The sequence below is a fragment of the Carlito syrichta genome, unplaced genomic scaffold (assembly GCF_000164805.1).
Source record: "Carlito syrichta isolate Samal-C Ts95f unplaced genomic scaffold, Tarsius_syrichta-2.0.1 Scaffold287284, whole genome shotgun sequence".
NCBI classification, from domain to species: Eukaryota; Metazoa; Chordata; class Mammalia; order Primates; family Tarsiidae; genus Carlito; species Carlito syrichta.
In genome coordinates this window covers 21,833-49,152 of record NW_007231380.1, presented here as the reverse complement: position 1 = coordinate 49,152, position 27,320 = coordinate 21,833, and the positions used below count along the sequence as shown (strand labels likewise).

The 27,320-nt window shown below is 51.9% G+C and overlaps 2 protein-coding genes across 4 annotated transcripts in view; one reads left to right on the top strand and one right to left on the bottom strand.

Moving 5' to 3' along the window:
* Positions 1-27,231, bottom strand: TUBGCP2 (tubulin gamma complex associated protein 2). Of its 3 annotated transcripts, none has more exons than XM_008052680.1 (18): positions 26,942-27,231; positions 25,125-25,313; positions 23,621-23,749; positions 22,719-22,895; positions 20,746-20,905; positions 14,910-15,117; positions 13,962-14,161; positions 13,099-13,288; positions 10,852-10,997; positions 9,807-9,987; positions 9,237-9,417; positions 6,036-6,208; positions 5,708-5,836; positions 4,762-4,882; positions 3,501-3,644; positions 2,457-2,585; positions 1,180-1,343; positions 1-242 (listed from the first exon to the last, which is right to left on the bottom strand). In XM_008052680.1, exons 2-18 carry the CDS (start codon positions 25,272-25,274, stop codon positions 107-109), a joined length of 2,718 nt encoding a protein of 905 aa, XP_008050871.1. In that variant the 5' UTR covers positions 25,275-25,313; positions 26,942-27,231; the 3' UTR covers positions 1-106. The 3 variants fall into 3 exon arrangements, with proteins under 3 accessions (XP_008050871.1, XP_008050872.1, XP_008050873.1); XM_008052681.1 differs by having other exon boundaries at positions 3,552-3,644; XM_008052682.1 differs by lacking the exons at positions 25,125-25,313; positions 26,942-27,231 and having other exon boundaries at positions 22,719-22,798; positions 23,621-23,704.
* Positions 25,983-27,320, top strand: part of ZNF511 (zinc finger protein 511) — a 5,778-nt gene continuing 4,440 nt past the window's right edge. The window contains exons 1-2 of the mRNA XM_008052684.1: positions 25,983-25,991; positions 26,988-27,121. Of these exons, the coding sequence (XP_008050875.1) occupies positions 25,983-25,991; positions 26,988-27,121 (143 nt within the window). The remainder of the gene's footprint in view (positions 25,992-26,987; positions 27,122-27,320) is intronic.

Genomic DNA, 27,320 nt, shown 5'->3' with positions numbered 1-27,320 from the left:
TAACACACAGGACAATTTATTTCAGGAATATCTGATCTGAAAGTTCTGAACGAACTCCCCCCAACAACTGGCAGCCCCATCACACCCTTCCAGTCATGGCAAGGGCTCACTGTGTGGTGACCATGACCCTATGTGTGGGGGCCGGGGGCCCCCGGGGGGCCGGCGCTTGGGGTGTGGCCTTCTGGCTCCTCTCTGCAGACAGGCGCTCCAGGCGCTCCGTGTAGAAGCCATTGAAGTCAAGCCTGTGTAGAAGGAGAGCAGAGGTGAGGACCCCTTGGAGGGAGCGAAGATGCCACGGGCACACGCACCTCCCCTGGGTGCGTGCTAGGTGGCCCCGTTCCCATGGGGAAAGGGTTGGCAACAGGCCTGGCAGGTGGGGAGGTGGTGCGCACTTGTAACGGGTATTTCAGCAGATGTGGATCCAGCTCAACACTGGTCTGCAGGGTGCAGACGCAGGTTTCTTTTCTCAACCTCTGGGTGCTGGCAATGAGGCAACTGCCTGGCAACGGGGCCTGAGGTGCTAGGGACTGGGCACCTCGCAGAGATTCTCAGTGTGGGGCAGCCTTAGAATCCCCTGCTTAGGAATCAGATCTGTGCAGGTGGAGCACAGGGCACCCGTTGGTCCCAAGGCACAAATGGTGCGGCACCTTCCCCACGACAGCATCCCTTCCTGGTTGGAAGCTGGGGCCGCATTCCACCCAACTGGTGGGCAAATCCCCTGCCCAATCCCTGCTGGCCGGCTGCCTTCCTTTTAGGTGGGTAGTGCAGCATGCATGAGGTCGACTCAGGCCCAGCCCAGCCTCAGAGAACACCTGCAACCGTGGGGTGCTGGTGGAGCAGCCATGGCCACCTGGCAGCACAGATGTACAGACATCATGCCCCAGGGAAGGCCAGGGTGGCCTGCCACACATGCTCACACATGTGGCCACACCGTAAGCACCCCGACCCACTCGCACCCTGCCTTCAGGGAGTGGTGTGTGACTAGCGGTGGCACCAGGAGATGAGTGGCCAAGGCCCGCACACCTGAGAACTGGCCCTCCTCACACACCCTGTCAAGGGCTCAGTGCAGCCAAGACCGAAGAGTGGACGACAGCTGGTGGGCCGAGCGTGGAGTCCCTGGGAGTGCTGGGCACAGTGCGGCAGCCACAGAGGGAACACAGCAGGTGGCCACAGACTCACCTGGAGATGACGCTGGCCATGCCATGCTCACAGTCGCTGGTGCTGTAGATGCTCAGTCGGGCCAGAAGGTCAAGCAAGTGGGCCGAAAAATTCTTATCAAACTTGGTGATGGTGGCCTCGAAGCTAGACGCCAGTTGAGGAGCGTCTGTGTGCTCAGCCAGGTACTAGAACAGAGCCAGAAGCATAAGCTGCTGCCCTCCCGGCTTTGTGCTGCCCCAGTCCCATCGTGGCCCTCCCAGCAGGCTCATTTCGTCTTCCCTTCTTAAGCAGAAGAAATGGGTTCTACAGCATCTCCACATCCTAAAATGTTCCTGACACCAAGGTTTGGCACGTGGGGAATCACAGGCCCCACGGACAGATGAAGAGGTGGAGGCTCAGACCCCATGGGTCGCCCCTCCAGCTCTCTCACTGTAGGTTGGATGTCCAAGCTCATGCCAAGCTTTCCCCTGGACATTTCTCAGCGAGGGGGACGATCCCTGTCTCTCACTGTCCCTTGCTTCTGGCCCTCAAGCACTCTCAGCACAGCTCTTCTTTGCCAGCCCCAGTGTGGGAACCCGGAAGGCACACCCTGTCCCCATCATATCAGGCTGGAGCTGGTACTGTGAGGCCACATCAGGACACATCTTGTTTGTGTCTGCTGAGAACCTGCTGGTTCTCATTCAGGGCAGGCTCTAGTCAGTAACAGCAGCATGTGTCGACCTCGCCGACACACACCCTGGGGCATTCCAGGATCCCCCACACCTGCCACAGGGTGTCCCATCCCAGTCGTGGGGTCTCCCAGACTCCCCTACACCCACCTTGGGGTTTCTCAGGCTCCCCTACAGCTCTGGGGTACCCCAAGCTAACCCCCACCCACCACGGGGTGTCCCAGGCTAACTTAACATGAAGTGTTCCAGGCTCCCCCACCCCTGTCCTAGGGCCTCCCACCTACCATGGGATGTCTCAGGCCTCTCTACACCCATCCTGGGGCCTTCCAGGCTCCCCCATACCTGCCCCAGGTGTCCCAGGCTCCCCGACACAACACTCATTTTAGAGATCACTGTGGTCACACCCTCAAGCCCAGCAAGCCCAGCAGGCTGAAGTCAGAATCAGAGAGTTAAAAAGGAAAATTCTTGTAGCTGTGCTTGGAGCCTAATTTTAAGCCTTTTTGTCAGCCAAAGGGGAGACAGAAACAAAAGCGGGTAGAAGGTTGGCTTTCCCCAAGTGCTGCGATGCTCACACTGTCACATCAGTCAGAAGGAAGAGCCTCTTTCTGGCCAGCCCTGGAGGCTACGCACCTTCCTTGTGAACTCCTTCCGGGCCCAGTCCTCAGCCCGTTCAGCCCCCGGGGGCAGCCCCAGCATTGCACCGTGCTCTAGCGCTTGCCGGCCCAGCTCACCATCTAATTTCATGCTCTGTGTAAATTTCTAGGGGACAGTCATAAAACAAACAAACAAACAAACAAACAAACAAAAACGCTCTGTTAGTTACAACCACAAGGCTCTGCAGAAAACACCCAAGTCCCTGCAGGGGCACAGACTCCCTGCACAGCTGGTGCCTGCAGGTGAAGTCACAAGGGAGTGCTGTGCTGACAGATTCCAGGTCTACCTCCCACAGTGACTGGCTGCTTTACAAAGACTGTTTTCCCAGTGCTTCCCCGTTTGAGATTCCAACGGGGCTCCTGAGTATCAAAGCAACAGGCTCACAGCCCTCTTGCCGCCCTCACCTTTCTACTCACCATGTCCTCACCGTCCGCACAGTACTGTCTGCAGAGCTAACCCCTCAAACCCCTCCAGCACCCTCAAGTCCAGTGAACTACCACAGTACCTCTTCTGCCACCAGATGTCACTGTTTTTGGGCAACTGCTTGGGATGACTGCATACAGATACTTCACTGAATTGAATGACTCATGGTGTGAGGAAAGAGAATGCAAGGGCGTTCAGAAAAGACCCGCGACAGAAACTAGCCCCAAGGACTGAGCCCTGACCACAGTGCCAGGGCAGGTGCACAAGGAAGGAATGACCTGGACAGGAAGACCCAAAAGTTCTGGAAACATTCAGAAAACAGTGGGCTCCTTGACAGAGCTCAAGGCAGAAGGTGGAAAAGGACTGCGTGCAGCAGCAGCCTGGATGCCCACATCTGCCTTCACCTGTCTCACCTACTGTCACCTGCTTGCACACAACTGCTCACACCAGCCTCACCCATCCACACCCATCCACACCCGTCTGTACCTGTCCACACCTGCCCTCACCTGCTTCACCCATATCCAGACCTGTCTATATCCATTTACACTGGCCATCACCTACCCACACCTGTCTGGACCTGCCTGCACTGGCACGCACCTGCATGCAATTGGTGAACATGACGCACACAGACATGAGCTTGGAGAAGACCTTCAGCAGTTCTGGGTTGGTCAGCATGCAGTCCTTCAGGCAGTTGTCCAGGAAGCTTGTGTGGTGGCCAAGGACATCGTCGATGTTGGAAGCCTGTGGAGAAAAGGCTGAGACTTAGCACTGCTGCAACGGCACTGAGCGGCCTCTTCAGAAAGTGTTCACTGGTAGATAGGCCACATGGGTGTGGCATTCTATTTTGGCTTCATACTCTTCTGTTTACACATTTCCATCTTTTAGATGGGCCTATGGTCTTTTAGGGAAAAACCTCGAAATGTCACTAAAAGAATACTGAACATCCCCCCGAGGTCCAAGTCTTTAGTTCTTAAAGGCAAGAAGCTGGAAGAAAATACGACTACTGGCTACTTTCTGCTTCCAAACTTGGCTGCTGAGCTCCTGGCTGCTGCCTGGGAAGTGCAGTGTGGGAGGGGCTGTGAATCCCACAGAGCCCCCTGGAGGGGAAGGGGCTCAGAGTGAGTCCACACTCGCCTGTCTAACGCTGGTTCCGGTGCAGCTGGCCCACAGGAGAGCCCACTCTCCCTCCTCCACCCTGCTCCCTCTCCCTTCTTGTCTGTCCCCCTCCAGTCTCCCTCTTTCCCCCAACCCCGAGCCTCCCTGCCTGTCTCTCTCTCCCCCCCTTCCTCCTGTCTCCCCCTCCACCTCGCTCACTCCCCCCTCCTCTCCTCTGCCTCCCTCTCCCTACCCCCCTTGCTTCTCTCCCGACTACCCTGCTCCCTCCCTGTCTGTCTCTCCCCCCCCCTTGGCTGTCTCTCCCATCCCTTCTTCCCGTCTCTGCCAAACCTGCACTCCTCCCTCCCTGTCTTTCTCTCTTTCCCTCCCTCTCCCCCCCCAACTCCCCTCCCTCCCTCCCTCCCTGTCTCTTCCTTCCCTCCCTCTCACTCCATGTCTCTCTCCCCTCCAACCCCATTCCCTCCCTGTCTGCCTCCCTTTCTCTCTCTTATCCCCCTCTCCGTCTCCCTCGCAATGATCACGTGGAAGGAAACCACAGAGGAGCGGGGCTCCTCCTTCTCAGGCGTGGCCAAGGCCCTAGTAACTTCTCTCTAGCAGAGGGCAGTGGAGCTGCGGGGCAGTGTCCCTGCAGCTTGACCCCTGACACCAGCCAGCACCTGGCACTCTAAAGATCGTTTTGTGAAACACACCCAGGTTGGAAAAGAGCCTCTTAAATGTCATGATCCAATGAACGAAAACTCACAGATTTCAGGTTTTTCTCCAGGATGTGCCAGGTTGGTTCCATCACTTCAAACATCATGTAGTACTGAATATTCTGAACAAAGTTGAGCATTCGCTGTCGCAGAGTGAAGGCCCCGGCAAACCTGAGTGGCAAGAAGGACAGTCACAGAGGACATGACACCATGCCGGGATCTCAACGATGTCCAGAAGGTACGACTGCTTTCTCTGAGCACACTGGGCCCTCATAACTGCTGCTCTTGTAACTCAGAGACTGCTTGGTCACACACACGAATGGCACCAGTGAAGAAGCATGCCTCAGTGCTGGGGCATGCTCACCCACGCAGGGCCTGGAGACTCCACGCCCTGCTCTGGAAAGGTCAGGCGAACATCCTGCCCAGCAGGACTTGTCACCATCCATCTCCCTGTATCCTGTGAGGGCAATACCAACCAGCCTGACGACGGAGATTCGGAAACAGGTTCCTCGGTTAATGGAACCCCTCAGAGCCAGTAAGCAGCCCCCAGTGGGGACAAGACCACCCAGTGGATCCTATATTTTGTGCCTTCTTATCAAGACGGATTCCTAAGACATTCTGCCATCAACCCTTTCTTCAAACACTACCTAGTGCCTCAGACCAGTCACACAATACCTCTGGGTCCCCAGTATGATGTGGCTCCATGTGCCTGGGAGGAGGGAACACACGCTCTCAGCCCTGGGGTGGAGGGACTGTGTCCTGCAGACAGACCTGGGCAGTTTTCACACCCGTGTGGTAACCACAGGGTGCAGCGAGGACGCAAGGGCAGAGCTAGTATCCCCTGAGGAGTGGAAAGCACTATGGCGCTGCCCCGAGGCATGAACACCAAAGTGTCATGGATCTAAAAGCTACAGACGTGAGCTTTCAAATCACTCTTCTAAAAGGATAAAAAGCAAAACTGTCCTGCTTGGAGGGATCACAGAGGGCAGGACGCACCACTTTGCAGAGGGCAGCGCGTGCTGCTTGGCGGTCTTGTTGCTGATCCAGATATTGCAGAGCTGCCGCTCCACATGCTTGCAATAAAACATGTGCCTGAAGAGCATCTGATAGCGAGTGAGGGCCTTCCTGCAAAAGACGGGCACACGGGACTCTCAGACACGGACGTGGCTGCAGGCATCAGACGCCAGCATGGATGCAGCCAGCCACGCTCACCAGTCTGCACGGGCCCCGGGTGGCTAGGGAGAGCCCCCGCCCTCTGTCAGGTCTGCTTCCTCCACACCTGAACATGTTGCCAGAAAGTGCCGCTAAGTGGCCAACTCCTCACCTGCTGATTATCAGAGAAAGGGGCCACTTGACGATGTAGTCGAAGGAGAAGGCCTCCAGGCCGCTCAGCGTGAGCTCAGTGGGATCAGCCTGGGTCATCGCCTTCTCCTGCTTGGTCTCGATAGCCAGAACGCGCAAGAGCTGAGTGATTAGGTCGTGAGGCATCAGGTCAATCTTGGGGGAAAAAATAAAGTGCCATTTCTTACAGCAACAGCCAGAAGACAAGTCCTGATCCTCACCATCCCTGATTCGTGAGCTGGAAAAACAACTCCAGTTTTGACATACATTTCTCTGAATCCTGATTGTGTTGTTGGTGCCGCTGAGTCAGAGTCTCGCTCTGCTGCTCAGGCTGGAGTGCGGTGGCACACTCATGACGACTGCAGCCTTGACCTGCTGGACTCAGGCAATCCTCCTGCCTCAGCTTTGCAAGTAGCTGGAACTATAGGCATGCTCCACCACACCCAACTACATTTTTTATTTAACTGATAACAGTGATGAGGTCTTGCCAAGTTGCCCAGGCTGGTCTCGAACCCCTGGGCAATCCTCTTGCCTCTGCCTCCCCAAGTGCTGGGATTACAGGTGTGAGCCACCGCACTCAGCCTAAATTATTGTAAATATTGGAGGCTGACTTAAAAAAAAACCCAAACATCTACTGACAAATCCTAATTCAAGATTAAACCACTTCCTATGCAAACAGAAAATAAATACAGATGAATTACTTTTTAAATGCTCCTGCTGCTGTGGGTAGTATAAACGAAAAAGCACAGGGGACAGTCAGAGAAACTGAATCCCTTAAGACTGAACCTTTTTACCACAATAAGCACCAGGCACAGGTTGAAAAATATGGCATATATAATGAAAGATATAATAAATATAAGTAAATAATACTGTCCACATATTAATTATTCAAATACTTTTTAAATGCCAACTACACAGAGTGTCAGAGTGTGACAGAGTTTCCCATAAATCTACAACATGCCAGGCATGGTAGTACATGCATCTAATCCCAGCTACTCAAGAGGCTGAGGTGGCTGAATCACTTGAGCCCAGGAGTTAGAGGCCGCAGAGAGCCATGAACGCACCACTGTACTCCAGCCTGGGTGACAGAGCAAGACTCTACCTCTAATTAAATACATGAATAGATAAAATAATAAAGTAAGTCTATGACATGACATAAAATGAAGGACAGAGGATAAAAGAAGAAACAAACACCTGACAGGCAAAAAACACTCACCATCACCTAAAACAGAAGAGAACATCTAATAAAAGTTTTCCTGCCCATCAGAGTAGCAAAGGGGAAATTTGCAAGTGTGCAGACAACAGCCTCCAAGCTGTGCAGCCTAGTGTCCTATGACTAAATTCTAGTAAGATCTGTCTAGTGGTCCAAGGGCTATATATTTTGACCCAACAATTTCTCTACTAGGAATGTAGTCTATGAAAATACTCTGGTGCCTAACAATAGACCCCAAAATAGCAGAAGCAAGAATGAACAAAATTACAAGAATACAGTTATACAACAACAGTACCCCACTTTCTATAATAGATAGAAGTCAGGAAACAAAGAGAAGATTTGAGCAATACAATAAATACACCCAACCACACATCTACAGAACACTCCCAGAACAGCAGCAGAACACACATTCTTCCCAAGCGCATATGGAACATTCTTTAGGATATATGTTGAGGCCACAAAATAAGTCTCAGTGAATTTCACAACACCAAAAATCATACATTCACACATTCTCTGATCACAATGAGATAAATTTAGAAATAAGTAACAGAAGAAAAACTGGAAAATTAACAAGTAGGTGGAAATTAAATATCAACAACTGATGAATCAAAAAAGAAATCATAAGGGAATCAAAAAATACCTTGAGATAACCAAAAATGAAAACACAGCATGCCAAAACTTAGGGAGGCAACCAAATCAGTCCTGAGAGGGAAGTTTACAACTGCAAATGCCATGTCAAACAAGAAGGCCAATCTCAGATCAATAACTTACCTTTACAACTTAAGAAACTAGAAAAAGAAGAGCAAACTAGACCCAAAACCAGCAGACAGAAGGAAATGACAAAGATTAGAGAAGAGATAAAACCGCGAACAGAAAAACAATAGAGAAAATCAACTAAATCAAAAGTTGTTGTGGGGGGGCATGCCTCATCAACAAGGGTACCTGCATAATGAATATTTATACACTTAACCCTGAATTGTACCCACATCTTCAAAATAAAAAAAATTTTTTTTTAAAACTGGTTCTTTGAAAAGATCAAGAGAATTGACAAAGTTTTATCTCCATTACTAGCCACTTCACAGAAATAGAAAGGGTTATAAAAGAATATTGTGAGCTGTGCACCAACCATGGACACCCAAGTGAGGTGGGAAGCAAACGCCCAAGCCACCAAGGCTGATTCCAGAAAAGAGAACTGAGCAGACCCATGGCCAGCAAGGCGAAAGTCAGCAGTCAAAACCTCCCAACACAGTCTGGGCTCAGTGGCTCAGTTTGTCATCCAGCACTTTGGGAGGCCGAGGCGAGTGGATTGCCTGAGCCTGCAGGTTCAAGACCAGCCCAGGCAACTTGGGGAGACCTCATATCTACAATAAACAAAAAAAAAAAAGCCGGGCACGGTAGCACGCGCCTATAGTTCCGGCTACTTGGAAGGCTCAGGCAGAAGGATTGCTGGAGCCCAGCAAGTCGACGCTGGGGTGGCTGTGAGTGTGCCACTGCACTCCAGCCTGGATGACAGAGTGAGACTCTAACTAAAAAAAAAAAACCCCAAAAGACAAAAAATAAAAAAACCTCACAACACAGACTAGCCCAGAACCAGATGGCTCCTGGTGATCCTGCGAAACATTTAGAGAAGACCTGACACCACTCCTGAAACTCATCCAAAAGCTGAAGAGCAGGGACACTTTCAGACCCACTCTACAGGCCACCACAACACCAATGCCACAACCAGACAGGACACTGCAAGGAAACCTTAGGCCAACACCCCTCATGAACGCAGGGGCAAAAATCCTCAGGAATAACTGGCAAACTGAACTCAGCAGCACACTGAAGGAGTGAAGGAAAGCCAAGCCCGTAACCACGTGCCCTGGTGCGGAGGAACACTAGACAGGCTAGTTTCTGCTGTGACTGTGTCCCACGCCTTCCTCGGGTGGCACCCTCTCCAGCAGAGTGCAGCCCCTGGCGGCCCCCACCCACCTTGAGGTCGTCCTTGAAGGGGTCCATGTTGGCGGTGCTCATGCGGAGCGCCAGCTCCAGCAGGGCTTCCAGGCGGGGAGGCGTGATGTCCTCCACCGGCTTCCGGAGCTCCTCCTCAGTGAGGTCCATGAAGTGCACAAAGAAGTCCCCCTGGTCCATCAGGAAGTAGCGCTTGATGGACCTGCGCCAGAGAGGGGGAGGTGAGCACAATCCCACACCCGCCAGCACAGCACCACAACCACCAGGTCGGAATGAGCCCAGTGGCTCTCAGGCAGGGACACCAGGGACCTCCGTGTCAGGCTGTGGCAGGAGGAGGTGCTGGCAGCAAGAAGCTGCGGGAGGTGGTGGTGATGCACTCCAGGCAGGGTCAGGGTGGGGAGCTGGAACGCCTGGACAAAGTGACCGGGAAAGATGCTACCCAGTGCAAGTGTGCTAGGCCCTCAGGCTGGAGATGACCCGCAGCATGCCTACTCTTACAGAGGTAAGACAGGTTCACCAGAAGTCACTCCCATCTCAGCCCCACATCCCACAGTTCCACACACTTCACTAAGGGACAGAGCTAAGAACAACCTCAGGTGTGCCACCAGCTCCTTCTCCTCCATCAGGAAGTCCAGCAGCACTTTGCTAGCATAGTTAAACGCCTTCTCAATTTGTTCCATGTACGCACGCTCTTTTAACGTGTAGATGATTTCTTTAGCCACTGGGCAGGTAACGTCGTGGCCACACTCTCTGACCACATTCAGATACTTTCCTGAAAGGAGATCGCAGAAACGTCATTGTACACATGGCAAACCTCAGGCCTGGGGCCTCCATCTAGACACGAGGCTGTAGACTGAACACAGCAGACAGCACAAGGCAGTCCTATGAACTCACTTTACCCCAGGTAGAGAAACACACGGTCAACTACTACAGACTGAAGGAGTAGCTATGATGAACTATTGTGGCTCTTTATATCTGGAATCTTCTCATCAGAGGCACAGAAATAACTCCAATAAGGCCTCATGAGGTCAGAGAGGTCAGGTATCATGGCTCTTGCTTGTAATCCCAGCACTTTGGGAGGCTGAGATGGGAGGATTGCTTGAGCCCAGGAGTTTGAGATCAGCCCAGGCAACATGATGGTCTCGTTTAAAAAAAAAAAAAGTGCCTCATGAGAACCAGATTGCTAATCATCTCCCAACCCTTCCATGAGAGCCCAGCTCTCAGAACCAATGGGTGGAATCCCTCTATCATTGACCAGTCTAACCAAGTCCTAACCTGTGTGAAGGTGACAAAAACACTGCTGGCCCAGCAGGCATGTCTTTACTACTTGTAGCCTTTCCTATAGTGGTAACAAAGTTTCAGAAAAAACAAAGAGAAGGCACCTGTGAGAAAACCTCCTAGGATCAAGAGACAAAACTTTTCTGACCAGTGTCCAGGAATCACCTGACACCAGAAGAGCAACTCCTCAGCCTCAGTGCAGCCCAGGCTAAAGGACCAGTTGTGACCTGCAGCCCTGTGCTCTGGTGGGCATGCAATCTTGGGTGCCCAGCAGAATGAGACACAGACTCCAGGAAGAACAATCAGGCTGCAGGCCTCCAGCGCCCCATCTCCTTGCTTGCCGCACATGCACGTGCACCTGTGCTGAGGATCTTGTCGGCCATCTTCTGCAGGAAGGACGGGATCTGCTGCTGGACAATGGTGTAGCGCTGGTCCCAGTACTTGTCGTTGTAATCCTCCTGGATCTTCTCCTTCCGCAGCTCATGCTCTTCAACCATGAACTCACTGAAACCATAGGGGCACTTCAGATCGGGGAAGTGAGGGCGTCTTTCGTGACTTATGCAGCTGAGGTGCTTCCCCAGGATAGCACAGCAAGCCTGGCAGAGCTACAGGGATATTTACAGAGGCAGAAACACTTCCTAAAACTTTCCACTAAGCCTACCTTACCAGAGTTACTTCTCCAATGTTGAGTTAAAACCTCACTTTAGCAGGACATCTAACCCGGAGCTCAGAGAGAATCTAGGGGCCAGAGATCTGAATGGGAAACTAATTTATCTTTATTTTCATTACTTCTTACTAGAATTTAGCATTTTTTTCCATCAGGAACACAGGCAACAAAATAACACTTGAAGCAGGTGTGAAGCTGCATTCCTTCTTAGGCCTATCACAGCACACTGTGTTCGTTCCATTACTCAAGAAAAAAATACTTCTAGATCTCAAATGTATATATATATGTATTTTTTGATTTGGAGTCTTACTCTGTCACCCAGGCTGGAGGGCAGTGGCATGCTCTCGGTCACCGCAGCCTTGACCTGCTGGGCTCAGGCGATCCTTCCACCTCAGCCTTCCAAGTAGCTGAAATTACAGGCGTGTGCTACCACGCTCAGCTAATTTTTGATTTATTGTAGAGATGAGGTCTTGCCAAGTTGCCCAGGCAGGTCTCGAACCCACGGGCTCAGGCAATCCACTCACCTCAGCCTCCCAAAGGCGCGGGATCACAGGCTGAGCCACTGAGCCCAGCTAATTCTTTTTTTTTTAATTGTAGAATGAGGTCTTGCCAAGTTGCCCAGGCTGGTCTTGAACCGGCAGGTTCAGGCAATCCTCTCACCTCAGCCTCCCAAAGTGCTGGAATTATAGGTGTGAGCCATCATGCCTGGCCACAAATGTGCATTTTTAAAATGTTCTGGTCAGGTACAGTGGCTCAGATCTATAATCCTAGCATTTTGGAGGCTGAAATGAGAGAACTGCTTGGGCCCAGAAGTTCAAAATCAACCTAGGCAACATAATGAGACCTTGTCTCCACAACAAAATCTAAAAATTAACTGGGCATGGTGATTCGCACCTGTAGTCCCAGCTATTTGGGAGGCTGAGGCAGAAGGATGGCCTGAGATCAGGAGGTGGAGGCTGCAATGAGTTATGAGCGTGCTACTATACTCCAGCTTGTATGAGAGACCCTGACTCAAAAAAAAGAAAAAAAGAAAAAAAGAGCTGGGCTCGGTGGCTCAGCCTGTAATCCCGCGCCTTTGGGAGGCTGAGGTGAGTGGATTACCCAAGCCTGCGGGCTCAAGACCCGCCTAGGCAGGCGAGACCTCATCTCTGCAATAAAATCAAAAAAATTAGTGGGGCGTGGTAGAGCGTGCCTGTAATTCCGGCTACTCAGAAGGCTAAGGCGGAAGGATCGCTGGAGCCCAGCAGATCGAGGCTGCGGTGGCCAGGAGCGGCCACTGCACTCCAGTCTGGGCGACAGAGTGAGACTCCAATTCAAAAAAATAAAAATAAAAAGATAAAACGGATGGACACGGTGGCTCAAGCCTGTAATCCTGGCATTCTGGGAGGCGGAGGCGAGAGGAATGCCTGAACCCACGGGTTTGAGACCAGCCTGGGCAACTTGGTGAGCCCTCGTCTCTCAATAAATCAAAAATTAGCCGGGCGTGGTAGCGCACGCCTGTAGTCCCAGCTACTTGGAAGGCTGAGGCGGAAGGATCGCCTGAGCCCAGCAGGTCGAGGCCGTGGTGGCCGGGAGTGGCCACTGCACTCCAGCCTGGGTGACGGAGTGAGACGCCAACTCAAAAAGTTTTGACAAATATATCTCAGTACAATGGAATTCTCCGTGAACTGACACATCTTGCTTCATGCATTTAAATGCATCTCAGTAAGGAGGAGCCACGGACTTCAGCAGACCAGAAAGGCCACACACCCAGGAAGTCTGAGCACCAGATTCAGGCGACTTTAATGTCCGTCACGACAGCGTAAGGTCAAAAACAGCCACTGCACATTCCCTACCTGTGGCGCATGGCGGGTGGCCACACAGGCGCCTGTGGGCCTTCCCTGGGAGGGGCAGCAGCACACACACACGCATGTCCCTGTGGACTGTGCAGAGTCCTACCTGTAGGGGTCATGGATGATGCCCCTATAGATCCACTTCTCCAGAACCTCAAAGTAGGGTGTGCTGGCCGCCTTGGTCAGGTACAAGCACAGCTCCTGCGCCTGGTTGTCCCCTGTGTAGTTGAAGCTCCTGTCGTGGAGCAGGCTCAGCGTTGACCCTCCCAGACACTCACCTTTGTCCACGGAGGTGGCTGCAGGGAGGAGAAGGAGGTCACTGCTGAGACGGAAGCCCCTGCACACACCCAGCCTCAGAGAGAGACGGGGGCAGCCTCTCCATCCCCAACTTACTTCCCGAGGCAGGGCCCTCTTTTTGGGAGACACACAAGCTACAAAGTTGTAGCTGCTAATTAAAGCCTATCGACAAAAGCTTCTAGAGCCTGCCTCCTGCAAATTAATAAAACATGAAGCAATACGAGTTTTGACCTCACGAGCCTGGCATCTGAAAGAATAAACGGGGGCCGGGCTCGGTGGCTCAGCCTTTAATCCCGCGCCTTTGGGAGGCCGAGGTGAGTGGATTGCCTGAGCCCACGGGTTCAAGACTCGCCTGGGCAACTTGGCAAGACCTCATCTCTACGGTAAATCAAAAGCTAGCCGGGCATGGTAGTGCGTGCCTGTAGTTCCAGCTACTTGGAAGGCTGAGGCGGAAGGATCGCCGGAGCCCAGCAGGTCGAGGCTGCGGTGGCCGGGAGTGTGCCACTGCCCTCCAGCCTGGGCGACAGAGTGAGACTCCAACTCAAAAACAAAAACAAAGAATAAATGGGGTGGCCAGTACAGTACCCTGGGCCAGGTAGCCACTCCATGGACACCAGGCCCTGCAGCTGTGAGATCCCCGCTACCACTCTGCTCACCCAGGCAGGTGCATACCAAGGGAGGCCAAGATGTCCAGGGTGCGCATGGCTGGCTGGATGTAGAACCAGAGCTTCTGTAGTGACAGGAGGCCTTGCCTATGCAGCTGCTCCAGCTGAGTGACCAGAATTAGGTATTCCTTCACCAGGGTGCGCATGGCAGCTGCCAGGGCGTGGTTCACCTGCCCATACTCGAAGGAAGACTTCTCTTCGATGAACCTGTGAGGAAAGATGGCTCAAACTCCCTCAAAAAGGTGAGAGCTATGTTTTCAGATAAAAGGTCAAATATTCCAAGTCCCATCTTTTTTTTTTTTGAGCCGGAGTGTCACTGTCGCCCAGGCTGGAGTGCAGTAGCACGGTCACAGCCACGACAGTCTCGACCTGCTGGACTCAGGCAATCCTTTCACTCAGCCTTCCAAGTAGCTGGAACTACAGGCGTGCACTACCACGCCTGGCTAATTTTTGATTTATTGTAGAGATGAGGTCTCGCCAAGTTGCCCAGGTGGGTCTCGAACCCGCGGGCTCAGGCAATCCACTCACCTCAGCCTCCCAAAGGCGTGGGATTACAGGCTGAGCCACCAAGCCTGGCTAATTTTTTGATTTATTGTAGAGATGAGGTTTTGCCAAGCTGCCCAGACTGGTCTCGAACCCATGGGCTCAGGCACTCAGACAATTCTCTCACCTCCGCCTCCCAAAAGTGCTGGGATTACAGGTGTGAGCCACCATGCCCAGTCCAATTCCCATCTTTAAACAGGAAGCAAATGACTCACTCATCCCAGAGGGGAACTGAGAGGAGATGAGTCAGAACACCAGATGGTGACTCACAGGTTTTCAAGACCGAGTCAGGCACAAACCTGAGTCGTCGTCAAGGCAGAGACTCTCTTTAGAAGGGGACGCCAGTGTCTCTTCAGCCATTAGGAAGAAACCAGGGCTGACAAGGTGAAGGCAGAGCCTGGCACCCACCTACCTGGTCACAGTGGAGTAGCTGGCAGCCACGGGGAGGATCCTGGTCACCAGCTCCCTGATGGACAGGTCCAGGTTGGGGTCTACTAGAAAGGTCCGGCTCTGCCTCCCAGTCAGGGGCTGGGCAGTGATGTACCTGCCGTCCACACCCACCAGCACATACAGCAGGTCCTCCACCACAGCTGACTCCTGGGAGGCCAGTGGCAGCGTCCCTGCAGGGCACAGACATGTGCTGGGGCTTCACAGTGCCTCACCCACATGGACCCCGCAGGCCTCCTAGTGACCTTGTCTGCTGGTCATAGCCACATTCGCTCATTTCCTTATTTATAACACCCTCAAATGTTTATGGATATAAAAGTAAGTCATTGCTCTTAGCTTTAACTGATTCCGCTGGGAACAGAGGCTGAGACTGCCAACACCACACGACAGGGCTGGCCTGGGAGGAACAGTGGCCCTGGGCACTGTCAGGGTCTTACCACACACTGGGCTCTACTATACTCAAATAAATACCTGACATTTTTTTTTTTTTTTTGAGTAGGAGTCTCTCATTCTGTTGCCCAGGCTGGAGGGCAGTGGCATGCTCACATCCACCACAGCCTCAACCTGCTGGGTTCAGGCCATCCTTCCACCTCAGCCTTCCAAGTAGCTGGAACTACAGGCGTGCACTACCAGGCCCGGCTAATTTTTTGATTTATTGTGGAGATGAGGTCTCGCCAAGTTGACCAGGCGGGTCTCGAACCCACGGGCTCAGGCAATCCACTCACCTCAGCCTCCTCCCGAGACGTGGGATTACAGGCTGAGCCATCGAGCCCGGCTAAGCCTGACATTTTAAAAGATAACATTAGGAGTTTAGAAAGCAATTCCAACATCAGCTATACTTTCTTTTTTTGAGCTAGGGTCTCACTCTGACACTCAGGCAGCAGTGCAGTGGCACCAGTAACAGCTCACTGCAGCTTCAAGCTCCCGGACTCAGGTGATCCTTCTGCCACAGCCTTCCATGTACCTGGGACTACAGGCATGTGCCACACCACCATCTCATTTCATCATCTCATCTCATCTCATTGCATCATCTCATCACATCATTTCATTTCATTTCATCATTTCACTTCATATCATCTCATTTCACTTCATCTCATCTCATTTTATCTCATTTCTTCATCTTACCTCCTCACCTCATCTCATTTCATCATCTCACTTCGTCTCATCTCATCATTTCATGTCATTTCTTCATTTCATTTCATCGTTTCATCTTTTCATCTCATCTCATCATTTCATCTCATCTCCTCTCACTTCATTTCATCTCATGTCATTTCATCCCATCTCATCATCTCATCTCACTTCATTCTATCATCTCATCATTTCGTTTCATTTCATCATTTCACTTCATATCATCTCATTTCATCTCATCATCTCATTTCATTGCATCATTTCACTGCATCATTTCATTTCTTTTTCTTTTTTTTTTGAGTTGGAGTCTCACTCTCTCACCCAGACTGGAGTGCAGTGGCCACTTCTGGCCACCGCAGCCTCGACCTGCTGGGCTCCGGCGATCCTTTCGCCTCAGCCTTCCAAGAAGCCGGAATTACAGGCATGCGTGACCACGCCCAGCTGATTTTTTGATTTATTGTAGAGATGAAGTCTCGTCAAGTTGCCCAGGCGGGTCTCGAACCCACGGGCTCAGGCAATCCACTCACCTCAGCCTCCCAAAGGTGTGGGATTACAGGCTGAGCCACCAAGCCCGGCTTCATTTCATTTCATTTCATCATTTCACTTCATATCATCTCATTTCATTTCATCTCATCTCATCATCTCATCTCATTTCATCTCATCTCTTCATCTCATCTCATCTCATTTCTAGAGAGGAGGTCTTGCTATGTTGCCCAGGCTAGTCTTGAACTCCTGGTCTCAAGCAATTCTCTCACCTTAGTCTACCAAAGTGCTGGGATTACAGACAGAAATCATTGCATCTGGCTGTCAGCTCTACTTTCAACACCCATAATTACTACTTGGTAAGTCTGGGTTACTTTGGGATGAAAGGAAGCTGTCTTTGAAAAGCTATCACCCAAGCCTTAAGAAAATGACCACTGCTATCACACACTGAGAGAGATGGCTGCAGAACACACAGTGTGGCTTCCTTATAACCAAACCCCTCACAGCCCAGGGTGGGTCCCTGGGTCTCTGCCCTTGATATGCAGCCATGGACAGGCCATGTGTGGGGCTGGGAGATGGCACCAGGGGAAGGCAGCTTGATGAAACTGTCCCACCAAAACCAGGGTCTGGAGGCTCAAGAAGGCTCCACAGGACACACTTCTGGTTCCGCACACCTGCTGGGGAGGAACTGTCCTGACAGTCAGCCTCCAGGACTGGAGCACAGGTGCAACAGGTCTCCAGCTTCCAGTCCTGCAGCAATGCCTCACGTGCAATTCAGAGCCACACTTGTGAAGTCAAGTTCTATTTCTTTCCATTACTCCAGCGGCCTTCTTGGGACCACCTGTAACACCGAAACTCCAACTTAGTCGTTTCGGAAGTGGTGAGGTCTGGCTTGGCGCTTCTTCAATGGCAGGGCTATCCTCCAGGAACTGCCTCTGGCTCTTTAGCTTCATCTTACCCGTGGCCATGAGACCCGTGGCTAATGTGATTCTTGGGGAGAAGCCCTCGTGGCAGGGGTGAGGGGTGAGCTGAGCTGGCCTCCCACTCTGGGTGTGGGACCCTCACCTCACCCAGCTTCCACATCCTCATCTTCAGCTAAACGCCCAAGAACATGACCTGTGACTATGTTTGCTCACACAACGGTTTGCCAAGTGGCTCCTCTGAGCCAGCATGGGGAAAAGGCAGCAAGTGAAAACGGAGACCAACAGCCCTGCATGCTGTGCTACGAGTGACCAGAGAGAATGAGAAACCTGAGGTGGGTGCTGTCAGACCTCTAGACTGAGCTTTAAAGGAACTGGGAGTTAGCGAGTCTTCCAGGGAAAGGGGATGCAACACACACACGCCCAAGGGGGGGAAATGGTGGCACATCTGGCCGGAGTGTGGGGACTGGCTGGGGTGGGGAGGCTGAAGGCGAGAGGGTACCAGCTGGCTGACCCAACAGGCTCTCCACCGCTCAGCCATGGCTGTGGGGGATATCCCCAGAGAGACTCAGGCAGGACAGAGGCCTGACACTGAGATGGCTCTGCCCATGACTGAGTGACCCACAGAAGGCAGCACAGAAGATCAGATCCGCGCCCCCAACATGGGCCCACTGGCCACGAGGGCCAGGTTAATTTGGAAAAGAACCTGTTCCTCAGCCACACTAGCCACACTTCCACGCCCAACAGCCGTTGGCAGGCAGGGGTGACAGGCGCGGTGAGGCAGCAAGGCAAGCCCTGCTGTCCAGCTGAGGACGCAGGCACACGGTGAGCCTGGTCCCCGGGGCAGGGGTGTGCTAGGCAGCATCGGGACAGACAAGAGCACCTGGGAAGAGAGGACAAGGAAGCAGACCCACGACCAAACCAGATGACCCGCTGTAGAGGAGGAGGCAGGAGTCGACAGAGGGACTAGGAGGGAGAGGTAACGGGAGAAGGTCACAAGAGCCCCAAGGCCAGGTGCTGCCGCAGGACTGGCAAACCAACGGAGACCTGAGACGTGGCTGAGGGATATCCACCTGTCCCACCATGCCTGCACGCCAGAGAAGGTGTGGGCTCCAGACTGAGGCTCTACCAGGTGGAAGTGATGGGAGGGCCACGGACCACTGCACTGACCATGGGGGTCTGGGTGTGCACAGGATAGTGGATGGGGGAAGCCAGAGGGCTGAGGTGTAGGACGCCTGTATCAGATGATGGGCAAGAGCATAGCTAACACTGTGTGTGGCAGAGGCACAACAGGACAACGGCAGGAGCGGTGGCCACTTCGTTCTCACGGCTTTCTCCACGTCTCAAATGACCCCAGATGGTGTTTTTCAGGGAATGCCAGCCCAAGGTCACATGAGGTTCTGTGATATGGCACTGACAAGACTGTGAGGTAAGGGGCTGAATGGGCCCCGCACAGATGCTGAGGGCGAGCTCTGTGCTCAGGTCTGCACAGGTGGCACTCAGGGATGGAGCCAGTAAAGACACAGGGAGGCAGGATACCAGTGCCACCTCTGGGACCTGCAGCACACACTTGCTTCAAACCCTTCCCCATGTTTCCAGAGCTCTTTTGAGGTGTTGCTGCATTACAGGATGGCATTTTCCTCTTTTGTACAAGCCTTTCCCAATGGGGAAAAATGAGGGGGAGGTTTCCTATAGAAAACATCACTGTGCATGTCTTGTTCCAAAAAGTCATCCCTGCCTGGCTCCATCATGGGCCAGTTGTCAGGGTTCTGTACTTCCTTCTCTGGTACCTGCCAAGGCATCGCCAGGAACTCTCAGATGCCCGTCGCTGCCCTAAAGGCTCCAAGTCAGGTCCCTTGTGGGGTCTGGAAACTTCATTCACATAACACAAGTGCCCTGCCCAGAAAACGTCATCTGTAGCCGCAATAATCACACTCCTTCCTAGTGCTCTTCTGGGGAAAACGTCTTTGGTACTGTCCAATGCAAAGGGAGCTTTGCTGACACAGACCCTAGGATCTCAAGCCTGCCAACACCTGTGGGTAGACCCAGAAGACACGGTGCCTAAGCACCTCCAAGACACTCCAGCCCCCGGCTATGGGGCCTCTGCCTTGCACCCTGGTTCCCTGCCTAGCCTGCAACTGAATTTAGCCAAGGGAACACCTGTCTCCCTGAGTTTGAACAGATTGTATTACTGCCGAAAACACACTGCACAAAGTAGATTGTTTTCTTTTTTTCTTATTTTTTTGAGTTGGAGTCTCACTCTGTCGCCCAGACTGGAGTGCAATGGCACACTCACAGCCACTGCAGCCTTGACCTGCTGGGCTCAGGTAATCCTTCCATCTCAGCTTTCCAAGTTACTGGAACTACAGGTACACGCCACCATGCCCAGTTACTTTTTAAAATTTTATGGTAGAGATGAGGTCCCGCCAAGTTGTCCAGGCTGGTCTTGAACCCATGGAGTCAGGCAATCCTCTCATCTCGGCCTCCTAAAGTGCTGGGATTATAGGCATGAGCCATGGCACCCGGCCACAAAGCAGACTATTTTCTATACCTTTTCATTAACTCACAACAGGGTTATGTTAGCTTGGGGATGGGAGAAAAACCATGGGATTTCATAAGACAGTTCCCCAGGGTTTTGGTGACAGTCAACCTCTGTTCTTATGCCACACAGAATGTGTGCTGTGGTAATGTAAACTGCACTCCACACTTCCTCTTGCGCTAGGGCTGATAGCAGTAGTCAAGACGCTACAGGTATGGTATGCCAAGTCCTTCATTGTGAAATCTCATTGTTCAATCTAAAAAGACATGGATTGTGACAGAGGAACACACCCTAGATCTTCAGCAACCTGTCCTGAGAGGACCTCATGCCTCATTTACATTTTGTTTACAAGACACACTACTCTTAAGAGGCCTCTGAGAGCACTGTTATAGCAGAATCTATGAGGAGTATACATATAAATAGCTGCTCAGAAAAACGTGACCACATGACTGTGGTGCCTGCAAGTCTGCACCAGAGCCCGAGAACGTGGGGCCTGGAAGGGACCAGACGCAGCCTGCCCGGTGGCTCTGACCAGAGGGACGGGAGGAGAGCCCGACGAAGTTCCTGGCGAGCGGTCATGCCTGCTAAACCAGAACCGGAAACCTGAGAGAGGACAGGCCTGGGGGAGGGTCTGGCCACACCCACACTCCTGCAGACCTTGGTACCAGGGCAGCAGCAGGCAAGCAATAGTGTTATGAGGTCCTGGGGCTAGAAGCAAGCACGTCACATACCTATAGGCAGAGTTGTGTCTGTGCCTAAGCCCGAGCCAACCAGGAAATCCCCAAGCAGCGTTGGTCTCTCATATACCCACACTGGGAAGACAGGGAGTGGCTGGCCTGAATTCTTCTTGTTCTGTTTGTCTCGAAGCATCTTTCTTGTAAGTTCCAGAGACTAGCGAGGATATATTTAAAAACAAAATCAGAAAGTTATAGTTTAATGTAAACACTGAGCTAACACATCCTTAGAAATAAGCATATTTCTGGCGTAGAAATCAATCACCTAACCCATGTGAAGAGTCAATAGTGTAGAAATGAAACGCTCTTCTACATGCCTATCACAATGAAAGGGGCTAGGAAACAAGAGACAGGACGCCCCAGCCCTTTTCTCTCTGGGCTCTCAGTCCAGTGCAGGACCCTCTGGCATATCATGAGTACCAGCGGTGGGAACCAAGAGGGAAGAGGTTGTGCCTTGACAAAGAGTGGGTGCTTTGGATGAGAACACTCTATGAAGAACCTGAATTGGTTTTTCCTGGTGGCCGCTAAGTCTAAACACAACTTGTTGGGTGAAGACAAGCTTCAGCAACAGATAGGAAACCTCCCCTCAGAGCCAAGAAGGACTGGTTTTGAGCAGAGTTGGACTAGGTCAGACTGGGCCAGTCCAGCTTTCAGGAGCGTTGACTTCCACCCAGGGGTGGTCAGGGCTAGGAGTAGGTGCAAACTGTCTCTGCACTTAACAGTGAGTCTCAGTTTCAGGTGTCACCTGGAAAGAGTGGTGTGAGGCCTGAGATGAGGACAGAGGTTCAACACTGCTCCTGGCACACATAACACACCTGGCAAGCATCAGCTGTGTCACATGCACAAGTGAGACGAGGATGCCTCAGGGACATGATTCTAAAGAGGGGTTTGGGGGTCACAAAGGGACAAGACAGGGCAAGAGATAAAACCAAGACCAGGCCAGGCATGGTGGCTCAAGCCTATACTCCTACCACTTTAGGAGGTGGAGGCGAGAGGATGGCCTGAGCTCAAGGGGTTCAAGACCAGCCTGAGCAACATGGCGAGACCTCGTCTCTATGATAAATCAAAAAATCAGCCAGGCATGGTGGTGCATGCCTATAGTTCCAGCTACTTGGAAGAGGTAGAGGTGGAGGGATCACCTGAGCCCAGTAGGTTGAGGCTGCAGTGGCCATGAGTGCCACTGCACTCTAGCCTGGGCGACAGAGTGAGACTACAACTCAAAAAAAAAAAAATATATCAAGACCACAGACAAATAGTAGGCATAGAAGGAAGAGAATCTACAGAAGTGATCATTTTGAAAATATAACAAAAACAGAAAAGAAAATATAACAATAACCTGGGCCGGGATCAGTGGTTCACTCTGTAATCCGAGTGCTTTGGGTGGCTGAGGCAAGTGGATTGCCTGAGCCCACAGGTTCGAGACCAGCCTGGGCAACTTGGTGAGACCCCATCTTTACAAGAAATCAAAAATTAGCTGGGCATGGTAGCATGCGCCTGTAGTTCCGGCTACTTGGAAGGCTGAGGCGGAAGGATCGCCGGAGCCCAGCAGGTCCAGGCTGGGGTGGCCGTGCTGCTGCGCTCCGGCCTGGGCGACAGACTCCAATTCAAAAAAAAAAAGGGAAAAAAAGCAGTCATCTAAAAAGCATAACCTTCTTGGAAACTGTCAAAAGTGAAAGGAGGAAAGAGAAAATCAGGATTTCTGTGGACTCAGATTCACTTGGCTGCCTTGCAGCAGGGGAACCTCACTTCCCTAGGAAAAGGAGAACTTTACTGTCGTGATCTTTTAATTCGTGTGGCCCAGAATTCTTGATTTAAAAACTAACCCCACAGACTTGTTTCATAATCAAGCATTAAGCCTCAGCCTCTTTAAATTGAGACTCATTTTCAATAACTGACAGAGAGACGTGCCCATCCAGTGGGCGCCCAGCATGGCAGAGGCATGGGCGCCAGCAGATAAACGTGGACCATACCTGCTGCAACGTGGAGCCTGTGGCCACACTGCCAAGCTGCTTCCTCAGCTCTTCAAGCTCCTGCATGGAGATCTTGGAGGCTGTGGTGGGAACGTTGAAGTTAGTGGCACTGCTGCCCACCACAGTGGCTGTAAGCTCAGCTCTTTCTCTTGCATTCTGCTGTAAATACTGCAGAGTCTGAAAACATGCAAAATCGCACATTCACACCACAGCAGGTCTGTGCACCTCAAGGCAAAGCCAACTTCTTCCTCCTTTCCTCACCCAAACAACCACACGTGACAGTGAGGGGAAGGGTGCCCTGCTTGCCCTTTAAGTCTAGTCTCCAGACACTCACGCCATGTGGTACCACCTGCCATGTTTCTAAGACACAGGGGAGGAACCCCTACAGCCGTCTTCAAGCCAATCCCAAACCTCCTCCCCAGCAGCACAAGCTTTCCACCCATCTCCTGACCTGTCCTAGCGCTGGTGCCAACAAGCTCCTGGTCGCATCGTTTCACCTGCAGCAGGGGAGCAGGGACCCCCGTCACCACTCTGCTCCTCTACCTCAAAACATACTTCTCCCAACATCAAAGTGGCAGGTGACACAGTCAGAACGCCACCACCACACACTGGAAAGTAAAGTGCCCAGACCCCACAGGTCTGTTGATGTTCTTCATGTTTATATGTCCGTTGTATCTGATCTACCAAAAAGTGTACTCCTACATGACCTCAAAGTGTTCCTGGCTTGAGGCAAGGGAGAGCAGACCAGTGAGGGGGTGCAGAGTGAGCAGGGGGAGTCACCTCACCAACACACAGATGCCACCAAGGACACCACCACAATCATCCTTCAGACACACTCAGATATTGCTCTTCCCAGTGTTTCCCGGCTGGGAGCAGTGTCCATGGCGGGAACAGGCACCCACCTCTTTGTCTTCTGTGAGCTTCGACAACAGGTACACCAGTGGGTCAAGGTTCCTTGTATTTTTAGATTTCAGTTCATCATATTTCTTTAGGAAGTCTTCCGGAGTACGAGAAAACTCTGCGATTTTAACCTCAAAAGCACAAACATAAGTGATTTAATGACAATAATTAATCAAGCACTTAAAAAAAACCTTCAAGAAAATTAAACAGAAAAACTAAAATAGAGTTAAATTTGGTACACTAAATAACCATGTATCTCTGACATAAACCAAGAAAACTCACCCAAACATCGCATTAACCTGTCTGTGTCTCCCATGATGGTTTCTCCCCTTTTATCTTCTTATGCCTTAGATCACATCATAACAGTATCTTATTAGCTTCTGCATTCATTTTACACATTCAACTCTATTCCCTCTCTATTCATTATTATGACAGGCTCAGGGGTCATGCTTTCCTCAGTGGTTTATAAGGTTCCCCTTACAACAAATTGAATAGAATTGCATGTGTCCCTAAACTCTCTAGTCCACTCAGCTAATTTATGTAATTATCTTTGTGCCATTGTTAAGCTATTTGAATACTTAAGCTTTGTGGGGTGTGTGTGTGTGTTTTAATAGATTTCAGGCCAGGAGCGGTGGCTCACACTTGTAATCCCAGTACTTTGAGAGGCAGAGGAGAGAGGATTTCCTGAGCCCAGCGGTTCAAAACCCAAACCTGAGCCCAGCAGGTCAAGGCTGCAGTAGCCGTGAGCACACCACTGTACACTCCAGGCTGGGCAACAGAGACTCCAACTCACAAAAAAAAAAAAGTCCTGGCTCATGTGAGTTCATGGCTTAGGTGATCCTTTTGCCTCAGTCTTCCAAGTAGCTGGAACTACAGGCGTACACCATCATGCCCGGCCAATTTTTTTTTTTTTTTGAGTTGGAGTCTCACTTTGTTGCTCAGGCTGGAGTGCCATGGCACACTCACAGCCACCGCAGCCATGACCTATTGGGCTCAGGCGATCCTTCCACCTTAGCCTTCCAAGTAGCTGAAACTACAGATGCCACCACCACGCATGGCTAATTTTTAAAATTTATTGTAGAAATAGGGTCTTACCAAGTTGCCAGGCTGGTCTTAAACCCCTGAGCTCAAGCAATCCTCTCTACTCTGCCTCCCAAAGTACTGGAATTACAGGAGTAAGCCATCCCACCCAGCACAGAGGATTCCAGTTGTTTTTCTTTTTATTCACAGGAATGTGAATGTCAAGAATCTTTCTTCTCGTTCAGGGGCCACAGGGGAAGGTATCAGCAGGAGTCAGGGTTTGGACCCAGCTCTCTCTCAGGCCTCCATTTATTCTCAGAGCAGAGTGAGTGGTAAGAGCCACCAGGAGTCAGAAGATCAGAGGTGAGCACACGCTTGGCCCACAAGAAGCTTTCTACACTGCTATGTGTCATCATCCGTGGCACCGCTGAGGCTGCCCGGAGACCAGAGCTCACGCTGCACCCCTCACCAGGGACGTGCACTCACCTTGGCACTGTGAGCAGAGACAGTGGTGGTGACATACGGGGTCCTGTTCTTCTGCAGCAGGTCAATGTAGACCTCGGCCCCATCCCCGCCATGCACGCGCAACAGGCTGAGCAGCTCATTGACGTCGTGGTGAATGCGAAACTCGCTCATAGTGCCAGCTCTGAGACACCCACATCACGGTATGTTCTCCTGAAGAGGAAAGCTCTTTATAAAACTAAAACTCTAAGATAAACGGTTTTTTAAACAATCACACCTGGCCAGTAACAGGCCTTTGACAAACCAAGTCATCATCTGGCCTCCTGGCCTAGGGGTCCCTAACACCGCCACAGCCTCTTTCCAACAGTTCCCTGAGCGGGACTGATTCAACCATCTCCCATCCCGGAGACATCCTGTTGTGTGCCTGTCTTCACAGCTCATCCATGCTGTGTTCCCCTTGGAGATCCAGAGTGCTGAGCTCCTCACCTCAGCCCAGCTTCCAGGCTCACCCCACAGTTCAGGGAACCAGCAGGGTGGGCAGCACGCAGATGGCCCAAGGCCCTGGCTCTCCTTTCTCCAGCGTGAGTCCACCCACACATGGCCCTGGGCCAGCAGGTAGCTGCTCAGCCACTCCCTCTGGCTGGGTGACAGAGCTTTCTGGTACCAGCTGTGCAGACATGATGACCATGCCTTTTGGGGGTACAGAATCTACACAGGGAGTTCTGCACAGGCCTATGCCATTGCCTAAAACCCCAGCTCCCACTTGTGAAGCCGGCACTAGTTCTGAAGTCCTGAACTGCTCAGCTGCCGCACTATTTGAACATCTAACTCTGGGTTGTCCTTGCACTCTGGCATCTAGGACATTTCCTTTTCCTGCCCAAGATGGTTTTGGTAAGATTCTATATGTTCCCCATGCATTTGCACCAGGTGGGGTTCCACTCCACAAATGGGGAAACTCAATGTCTGTGACCAAGCAGAACTTATCTCTTTGTCACACTGAACATGAACTCCTACAGGGACAAGTGCCAAGAAAGCAATGGCATAGATGTGATGCTCTACCATGGATGAGATGAACATACATCCCTAGTGAACAGCTGACAAGAGGGACGTGAAAATGAGTCTTTGTCATGAGTGCAAACCTAATGGTGCAACTTGGCTTGCAAAACGTTATTTTACAACTTGTGAAAAATGTCAAGAGCTCGGATGTTTTTCCAGAGACAGAAAAGCACAGTCATGCGTTGCTTAACATTCTGAAGAATGTGTCGTGAGGCAATGTCACCAATGTGGGAGCATCACAGAGTGCACTCACAAACCTAGATGGCACAGCCGTATACACTTGGGCTGCACGGTGTACTCTGTTGCCCCTAGGCTACAAATCTGTGCAGCACATTACTGTACTGCACACTGCAGGCATCTGTAGCACAGTGGCAAGCATTGGTGTATCCACACATAGAAAAGGGACAGGAGGGACACACATTATAGCCTTAGGGGACCAGCTCCGTGTATGTGATCCGTCACCCATCGGAGTAGTTACGCAGCACGCGACTACACAGGACACGAGAAACAGAGTCTGAATCTGTACAGAAGCTCTTCTTAGGCCTAAACGACGAGGCTGGGGACGTAGCCCCAAATCTTCATTTCCATAATGAAGCAACGGAACATTTTTCATCTCTTAATGAAACAGCGCCCTTTCCCCTAGATATCGCTTGCAGGTATGTGTGAGTCTTGCTCGGTGATAGACTGTCTGGAGGGAGACGTGGAAAGTTCAGGCCTCCGTAGGCCACACAGGCCCCTTTTCTGCAGAGCTAGTGTCCTGGGGGCCCCTTGATGTCATCAATCACCGTTTCAATTAGGCGGCTCTTCACTGGGACACGTCTCTGCTCCCAGGCTCCGGGGACGTCCCCTGAGGTCTTCGCCCCCGCACGGAGCACAGGGTCTCTACTTCGGGGGGGCCCACGGGGTGAGGGGATCGGAAAGGCCGACCAGCCCCCAGCAGGCCAGAAAACGGGCTCGGGACCCAGGTAACCGGAAGCCTGCAGCCCCAGGTTCGAGGCGCAGGCCGCGAAGGGGCAGGGGGCTGGCACCAGCCGGGCGCTGCCCAGCCGCCCACCTGGGCCTCTCGGGCCCAAACAAGACGCGATTTTCGCTAGGCCGCTTTGGCTCCCGTAGGCGCCGGGCTTGGAAGGGACAGCAACGGCCCGAAGGCTGTCCCCCGCCAGC

Excerpts from the sequence above, each read along its gene's own strand:
- TUBGCP2 (XM_008052680.1), bottom strand. The coding sequence starts at position 25,274 with ATGAGCGAGTTTCGCATTCACCACGACGTCAATGAGCTGCTCAGCCTG. Across the intron at positions 14,162-14,909 it reads AGCTACTCCACTGTGACCAG|GTTCATCGAAGAGAAGTCTT; the intron begins GTAGGTGGGTGC and ends CTTTCCTCACAG. Across the intron at positions 13,289-13,961 it reads GGACATCTTGGCCTCCCTTG|CCACCTCCGTGGACAAAGGT; the intron begins GTATGCACCTGC and ends TCCTCCCTGCAG.